This window comes from Watersipora subatra, chromosome 4, assembly GCF_963576615.1.
Source record: "Watersipora subatra chromosome 4, tzWatSuba1.1, whole genome shotgun sequence".
In the NCBI taxonomy this organism is placed as follows: Eukaryota; Metazoa; Bryozoa; class Gymnolaemata; order Cheilostomatida; family Watersiporidae; genus Watersipora; species Watersipora subatra.
The window spans coordinates 37069391-37079096 of record NC_088711.1 but is presented as its reverse complement, the minus strand read 5'-3'; the positions used below and the strand labels follow the sequence as shown (position 1 = coordinate 37079096).

Below are 9706 nucleotides of genomic sequence, written 5' to 3'. Positions count from 1 at the left end.
GCAGTAGGACTATTATAATTGTTGGTATTTCTCGAAAATTCCCAGAAAGGATAAAAAGGTGAGGGAACACCTATATTACTAGAAAAGCACTATTTTGATGTTTTTGAGACGCAGTCACGAAAACATCTTGGGCTTCGAGTCTAAGCGCGCGGTCAATGCGCTTAGACGCGTTTATTACAAGGTACATAAAATGTTATAACATAATTATACATGTAACTATGATCACTATGTAACTGAGAGAATCGTTCAGGAAACCATGCAGCGATTTCGCAGTGTGACGGTCATACCGCAAAAGTACTACTGCCCTCAGTCCTAATCGGATACCTATTAGCCATGAGCTTGTCTTTACGATCGTGTCTAAAATTACTTTCACTATGTCAATGTCTTATTACCACGTGTCAGTAGTCATATCTTTTCTAAAATTGAAAACTGCTGCTGCGATGAACTTCCTTGTTGCGAGGTCTAATACATTTTGATGTAATGTCATTAGCTTCCGCCGACGTTGTAATCATTGCATGATCGCTTCCTTACTGGTTTGTATCTAAGTAATCATATTCAACTGTCATGTTTCTGTTTCAATCTACGATAATTATTAATATAGCTTGTACACTTCCGTTATTTAACCAATTATTGCTATATTATTGGAATGATATTAAACATATTGCTGCTTTCGTTTTTTATGTTTGTTTGTCTGACAGGTACAATATATATTTATTTCTTTACATATATTTCCAATTATCTCAGATATAAGTGCAGTATTGGCAAGGAAATGGACTACCACCGACTGTATTTTTTCAGTATTCGTTGCACCATTCGCAATACCAAAGAGTAAAGCTAGAAATAAGCTATAAGAAATAAAAAATTGGTGAGAATAGTAAAAAAACATTATTAAGAACCTGATAGGCTTAACCAAAAAAATGATTACGGTGAGTCAATGGAAACACTTTAGCAAAACTTAACCTCTGGGTTGGCTTGGTTTAAACCCGGTTTAAACCAGGGTGAAAGAACCGGTTTTTTTATTGTTACTTAAATATTTTTTGTGACAAAAAACATAATATTTTAAGCTCCTAGGGGTTCATGTGCGGTAGAAATGCAATTATATGTAATTATCAGCTGTGGAAGTTTATTTAGGACACAGTACTAAATTGATGGTAAAGCTCAAGTTGAAACTACCTGAAATCCTAGCACAACAATGACTTAGTGAATTTCATTCTCAATTGGTTTTATCAAGTGATGTGATGATCTCTTTACTGATGAAGTATAAAAACCATGTTAAATATACTAATCCAATCATCGTCTCCAATAATGAATGAATACTTTCCCAAGTCTGGCCAGTGAAAAAGGATTATGCCTACTTATAACTACAAATGAAAACAGTAAAATCCTTTTGGCAAAAGCTTTAAGTTTGCAAGCTAATATTTCATTTATTGGGCTCCAGCCAAAGTAGTTGGATTGTTAGAATTCAGTTTATCAAGTTTTTTGTTTTTTGAAAGGTTAAAGTTGTGCCTCAAACTTCCAACATGTCTTGCAAGCAGGATCCCATTTGGCAGTTTTTCACTCGAACTGCGAAAGGCAAAGGTTTTAAGGCAAAATGTAATAGGTGTGCTGGCGTAACGCGATGTCACGCAGATAAACTTAAAGCTCAGGTAGCAAAATGTCAAGCTGAAAACACCAATTTAGACAGTGATGCTAGTATTCAGGTGATAGAATTTGAGTCATCTGCCACTGCTCCAAACACTAGCAATGCATCTGCATTATGTTCTGCTCTACACTACAACACGACTAATCACTTGGATTAAAATTCCTACTTATACATAGAGCTGTATGTAAAATATTCACTTTATGTGATAAGATGTCTACTCTGTATTTCATCGATCTTGTTTGATTAAAGACTCATTCTGAAATTTTCATATGTTTTCTCTCTTTTTTTCCATAACAACTCCCACAGTAGCATCGTTAACAGATGATTCCACATATGTATGTTCAATACTCAATCATGCAGCTATGGTAAGTGATGTTAATTAGACTTAAAATTGCAAAAACCTTGGTAAAATTATAAAAACCAGTTTAAACCTTAAAAGCCGGTTTAAACCAAAAAGACCTGGTTTTTCCGGTTTTTTCATAAAAACTGTGGTTTTTTCCAACCCTACCTAATCTGCCACTAACTGAGAAGTAGAAGCTTAAATAGAATATCTGAGGTATCAAATGAAGGCCATGCTATTAATTAATTATTAGTATAAATGATGACATTTTTATGACTACTTTGATGATAATTTTGTAAATGAGATGAAGTAGGCTACTAGCGGAATACCTAACAGCCTAGCGAATTATTACCATCCTATTCATCTATGATCAGGATGTATATAAGAGGTTAAGACTCAGAGAGCAGCGGTATTGCTAAAATGCATTTGCAGATATTGAATGATATGAAAGAGGAAGGTATAAAAGTTTGGAATGGCAGTTAAATCAAGCACAATAGTGCTTTATATGCCAACATTTTAACTATGTAGTTACAGGCAAGAGCAGTATTCTGTATACTTAATGAAAATTGTTATGTAGGGAGTTGTTCTGTTATATTCCATAGATGCACATAGTTATATCACTCAATGCTTTGAACCAGGCACTCACCATCGGAATACTGTAACATAAATAATAATTGCCATATGCCAAGCATTACCGAAAAATATATTTCATAACCTTACCAACTATAGCTTTGGAGCGACAGTAAATTGTTAAAAGCTTAGGAAATTAGAATTTAAAGCATCCCATCATCACCTATGGGAAATACCAGCATCTAAGGTCGTGTCCTTCACTGCCAAAATTTTAAGACTTACTATGTTGCATCAGTTACCTAACATGAAATGAATTACATATTTGCGAGACTAACCAATGGTACATCAACTCCCAGGTGAGGGATATAAATGGAAAGGCTAAACAAGTAGCAGCAGAGAGAATGAAGCCAAGAGATAATGTAAAATAACTGGAATGAGTATTGTATAATAGAGAGCTATGCTAATTAAATGGTGGCACAACAATAACACTCAGAAAGCCAATCAGCGCATCAAAACTTATGAGAGAATGACTGTCAAGCACCCATAGCGGGTGACACGTTAGACAATTAATCTGATTGAAGCTTTTAAAAGCATTTATCAAACAGACAGGACCAACAACCGCACTGACATGATGTCTTGGGACTGCGAGCAAGCAGAGCATTAGTGACCTCCTGCAAGCAGAGCATTAGTGACCTCCTGTAATTTTTCTTTAGGATGTTGAGAAGCAGTTGCTAGTTGAGGGCTCTCAGGGAAGTTAGAGCTATTTCTAAAAGATAACTTATATATATTGTTAAATTTTGATATATTCTCTGAAGACGGTCATCTCCTAACTTAAAACATGAGCATCAAATAAGGCAATTCGAGCTTATTTACTAGCAGTAACTTGGCAGCAGATACTTGCACAGATATATAAAATAAGGAGTGAAAACTAAATTTCATTTGGTGTTATATAGGATACTAAAGAATTTATAGGCATTATAAATCTCATAAATAAAAGTTGATTGACTAACATTTTTGTTATTGCAATTGTTATTATTATAATCTTTTTGCGAGTTTCTGCTAAATATTCTTTTGTTAGATTTAATATCATATGAGCCCAGTTTGACATCAGTCGGAGACATTGTTAATTAGTGGAACACTTAATGTGCGAGTCTTATCATAAAAAAGAAGTGTACATTTCATGGCCAATCTCAGGTACATGTATTTCGAGAGCCTTAGCTCTCTAAGTTTGATTTGAAGTTTTTAGATTTGGGGCCAATTTGTTTGCATCCTTTTTTAGAACTTGATGTTTGCAAGAAGATTTAACTGGAGTTAGTTTCATTTCTTTAAGAATTAAAAGTAACTTGAATGACTTGCAATTGGTTTTAACATATGTAGGCCTAAACCTTTTCCCTCATTTGTAAGTTCGGATAAACCATATTATTGTAGAAGTATGCTCTATCAAAATAAGCATTGCGGAACAACTGTCTACAGTCTTATACGCTATCACACATGCAATGGCCTTCAAATGTTCCTTGTTTCTAAAGAAGTCAAGTGTATAGTAAGAGCTAGATGATTAAGAGGAAATAGATTAGCATGGATCATTACAGTCAGTTCTGTTTGTGATGTACATATAGGCCTACGTGTTTTTGTTAGAACCTTTGCTTGGCACAGATTAGATGATTAGATCTGTTAGTATAGATGTCAATTTCAAAAATGAGTAATAGTAACCATTTGATGACATACTAATTGAAAACAAACTGTTTCACAAGGCAAGTAATAAAATAGTACTTTTTCGGCAAGATTAAGGGTAGCACTCATCTAGCAATACAAAATTTGGGATATAACCAGTTTGACAATATAAGATTTGGATTGCTGGTACTGGTCATGTGCTAAATTAAACCGATTGACCTTTAAACACCTATGCACATAACAACCGATTTGCCTCAAGTGTTTGTATATTAGCTGATAATGACCAAACCCATACTCATTCCGAATCATGCAAACTGTCCATTAAATAAAACTTTTATATTTTGCAGATAATACAAAATTGGTGTATGAGAAATTGCAAATAGGCACGTATTGAAAGCTTATCTTACGCTATGCTATGCGGAATTGCTTCACTTCACAAGTATCCTAAAATTTTATATATAAGTTTCCAATTAAAATTGTAGCTTTGCACTAGGGATTATAGTAGGCACTCATAAAATTTAAATAATCCGTTCCAGCAACATTTACGTTATCGGGATTTTAGGGTATACGGACTGTAAAATACATATGGATTGCTTATTCCATTCCAAAATCTTTCCAAACTCATCCTTCGGCTCTTCAAAGAGGAAAAAACTAACCATAACGTTTTAATTTAATGACATCAACTGTGGTATTACTGGTTTGTATTGACAACTTTTCTCTTTTTCCTATCACTTTCACTTGGTTCGGAGTCCATGATTACTGTAATTTTAATTCAAATTAAGAGGAATGCACGCCGGCAATGTTAATTTGAAGTGATTTTCTTGTCTAGACAGCAAGATCTATGCTGCAAAGAAAAAACAATGAAAAATATGAAACGTCTAAAATAAAGTACAACAAAGATATATCTTTACTATCTGTCCATCGACAAGGTTAGAAGTTTGGATAAAAGAGAGCTTTCAACGATAGTCCAACTTGTTACATTCAGCGTGGTAGACCCGCAAATCTAATGCCTGCACCAATTGACCACCTTTAGTTAGGTATTTCTGAATAATTGTGCTGCTACTTATTCTATTCGTTTTACAACCAGGGTACTAGTATATATATATATATACTTTCTTGCCGGAGAAAAAACGATATATAGGGGTATCTCTGTTATATATATATATATAACAGAGATACCCCTATATATCGTTTTTTCTCCGGCAAGAAAGTGCGGCAAGAAAGAAAACAAAATTTTAAAGGCAAACTGAGACTCCCACTATTCAAAATGAATGTGAGAACTTGCATCGACTTGACACTTTACATTATATGAAATTTATTATGTAATACGAAGCAAAAATTTTATATAAGTTCTTAAGCTGTGTGAAACTTACGTAAAGGGCCATTTTTGTTATAGGAGCGTCTACTGTTAAATATTTGTTTTAATCTATAATGTAATAAACTGTATCTCAGTATTGTGACTATAATGTAGTAAACTGCTCTATTTTAATGTTACTAGCGCTCCTAGCTTTAGAGGTCCTACACAGATGAGCTGAGGTAAAGTAGTGCCAGCACAGGCAAGCAATTCTGGGATGGCGACTGAAGAGGACTGTGAGTAAAGTTCTATCACTTCTATCTATTGTTTATCAATGGTCAAACACTGGTCAGATATGGAGTGTTCATATTATCAATCTACTGGTTGGTGAAACACCGGTCAGAGAGGGAGTGTTCATATTATCAATCTACTGGTTGGTCAAACACTGGTCAGAAATGGAGTGTTTATATTATCAATCTACTGGTTGGTCAAACACTGGTCAGGGATGGAGTGTTCATATTATCAATCTAGTGGTTGGTCAAACACTGGTCAGATATGGAGTGTTTATATTATCAATCTACTGGTTGGTCAAACACTGGTCATGGATGGAGTGTTCATATTATCAATCTACTGGTTGGTCAAACACTGGTCAGAAATGGAGTGTTTAGGTTATCAATCTACTGGTTGGTCAAACACTGGTCAGAGATGGAGTGTTCATATTATCAATCTACTGGTTGGTCAAACACTGGTCAGAAATGGAGTGTTTATATTATCAATCTACTGGTTGGTCAAACACTGGTCAGGGATGGAGTGTTCATATTATCAATCTAGTGGTTGGTCAAACACTGGTCAGATATGGAGTGTTTATATTATCGATCTACTGGTTGGTCAAACACTGGTCAGGGATGGAGTGTTCATATTATCAATCTAGTGGTTGGTCAAACACTGGTCAGAGATGGAGTGTTCATATTATCAATCTACTGGTTGGTCAAACACTGGTCATGGATGGAGTGTTCATATTATTAATCTACTGGTTGGTCAAACACTGGTCAGAGATGGAGTGTTCATATTATCAATCTAGTGGTTGGTCAAACACTGGTCAGAAATGGAGTGTTTATATTATCAATCTACTGGTTGGTCAAACACTGGTCAGGGATGGAGTGTTCATATTATCAATCTAGTGGTTGGTCAAACACTGGTCAGATATGGAGTGTTTATATTATCAATCTACTGGTTGGTCAAACACTGGTCATGGATGGAGTGTTCATATTATTAATCTACTGGATAGTCAAACACCGGTCAGAGAGGGAGTGTTCATATTATCAATCTACTGGTTGGTCAAACACTGGTCAGAGATGGAGTGTTCATATTATCAATATACTGGTTGGTCAAACACTGGTCAGGGATGGAGTGTTCATATTATCAATCTAGTGGTTGGTCAAACACTGGTCAGAGATGGAGTGTTCATATTATCAATCTACTGGTTGGTCAAACACTGGTCAGGAATGGAGTGTTCATATTATCAATCTACTGGTTGGTCAAACACCGGTCAGAGATGGAGTGTTCATATTAGCAATCTACTGGTTGGTCAAACACTGGTCTGGGATGAGAGAGCTAATGGAATTAAAATCATCACAACAGAGCTTAGATTGTTACAGTAGTGATCCAACAGGACTGCTGCACTTTTTTATACAGATTCCTGAAAGAATTTATTTTACACTTACTAACCTTTGAAAACCAATGTAGCACATTTTTTAAATAGCAAAATTTTTTATTTAAAATTTTTGCTAAAAATCTCATTGACTTCGCAAGGAAATTTTTGTTACAAAATGTTATATAGTATTTCATTTGATTTAGCTAACAAAAGTGGTATGAACAAATTTAATATGTGTACACTAGTGAATAGTAGCATTGTTTCAATGAAAAATGGTTATGCTAGTTCCTAGGGTTGGGCTTTGCGAAACTTCCAAATATTTGTAAAACTGCCCAGTTTAACTCTAGAACGCAATCAATATTGCCGAAGATTACGAATGGAACTCATGGATGCGAAGGCAAGCGTTATCTGCAGGTTTCATTTTGAGCATAGCTTTTGACACAGTTGAACTAGGTTGTTCAAATAAAATGTAAAGTGATCAGAAGATATTAGACTTTCAGGAAATACTAGAAATTCCTAATGCTACGTTTCTACAGCATCTCTTGTTTTGTGGTCACTAGTTCTATATCATCCATTTTCCGTATCCGAAGAAGGGTGATTCATTTGTGGCAGAGTAGAACAAGATAGACTGCTAGCTGAATATAAGGTAGTTCACTGATGGTAGAATATAAGATGGTCCACTGGTAGTAGAGTATAAAATGGTTCACTGGTATTAGAGTATAAGATAATTCACTGGTGGTAGAGTATAAGGTAGTTCACTGGTGGTAGGGTATAAGAAGGTTCACGGATGGTAGAATATAAGATGGTCCACGGATGGTAGCTTGTTCAGAAATAGCACTGTATGGGAAAAATGTTGGAAAACCCATCAACTTTTTTGTGATTCCAACTAAATTTCCACGGAAATCTTTTTGGCTGTTGGAATTAGGGAGACGGGCCAAACATGATGTGCATGAGAGCATTAATTTTGTTTTGTCACTCTTTAACAGCTAGTGTATGCAAGGTTTCAATGAGCTAATATTTGTTAGGTTAATAATGTCTTTTACAGACCAGCAAATTGATATTTGGTCGAATAGAGATGGTAGTGATGTTGTCACCCAGCTCATCAAAGACCTTTCCAGAATATTCTTATTTCCAATCAACTGCCATGATACAGCGGAGCTCTCCGATCCAGCTAAATGTATGCGCAAATCTTTTTTTCATCTCAAAAGATAAGCCATATAAATTGCTTGTATCATCTAAAATTGTAACATTGGGTAGCCACGCTGCTTATAAAACTTTTATCAGTCTATATAATAGTTTTTTAATATTTTGTTATTCCTTGTTATGTCTACCATTACCATATTCTTCTTATCCCTTTGTATAGCAACCGCCGTAGTGCTTGGCACGAGGACATTTTGGCCAACGGGTTTTTCGCGTATCGGGTTTGTTGATACGGGTTTTATGTCTAAAATTTTTCAGCATCAGACATATCTTAAAATTTAAGATGCAATTATAATTCTATTCAATTTATTTATTATTTTTTACTTTTTTTCGGCCGATATTCGTGCTTGCAGCGTTAACAGACGGGTTGTTGAACAGTGCTTAGAGCACAGGGCGTAATAGACCGAGTTTATGTTCATTCTACTCAACGGATCCGTGTACCAAAACCCAAACTCGCAAGTCAAAACCCGAACCCACAAGATTGAAACGCTCATAATTTCTATTACCCGAGACTTGTGAGAAAATAAACCTGCGGGTTCAACGAGTTTTATTACCTGTGCCCAGCACTAAACTGCCGTATGTGTTTAGCTCTCACATTCGAATGTGCGCTCCTATATACTAGTTTAGCCTAGCTGAATGCCGGCGAGTTGTATATTTATATAGAGTGTAGAATAGTTATTTGAGGTCTGAGTAGGTTTTAATCTTTAGGTTTAAACTTCTATTGATAGTTGTATCCACCCAGAATGTCATTTTAGTTGTTTTTGACAACCGTGTTTATGTAAGACTCCAAGTTCATGTCTATGTAGGTGTTAACATCTGCGTCAATACACTTAGTCAGTCATATTTGTCGCTGTATGATTGGTTATGTTTGTATGTACACATGATGGTGACATTTGTGTATATCTAGATATTTATGGATGTGCGTGGCTATCTAGAGACTGAAGTCTGTGTTTTGAATTATGATTGAAAACATTTAATTCTTAGTTGTCAGTTGGTATCATGTATGGTTTAATCAAGGCGTAGGTATATTGCAACACAGATTACAATGACTGTGTGAAAACCTATTTTACCTTTCAGCTCATAACAAGATATTGCTGCTATTGTGAAAATCAAATCTCTACGCCTTTATTTGGGTGATATTATTATTTATTGTTATTAAAAAATATATATTATTTTTAATGAGTCCCTTTCAGATAGTGATTTCTACAAGTTAATTATATCTTAAAGGTTGACTTGCAACAAAATTCACATTACAGTTATTTGGTATTAAAAGATTCACCATGTCTTACTCTGCTGTGATGTACTGTAGGTGCAAAATATGTGAAAATGTGATTA

General features: G+C 35.1%; 1 protein-coding gene across 1 annotated transcript in view; it reads left to right on the top strand.

Annotated features, from left to right (window-relative positions):
• Positions 1-434: 434 nt before the first annotated feature.
• Positions 435-9706, top strand: part of LOC137395075 (uncharacterized) — a 31479-nt gene continuing 22207 nt past the window's right edge. The window contains exons 1-3 of the mRNA XM_068081859.1: positions 435-533; positions 5722-5813; positions 8217-8348. Coding sequence (XP_067937960.1) covers positions 5795-5813; positions 8217-8348 — 151 coding nt within the window. The 5' untranslated portion in view covers positions 435-533; positions 5722-5794. The remainder of the gene's footprint in view (positions 534-5721; positions 5814-8216; positions 8349-9706) is intronic.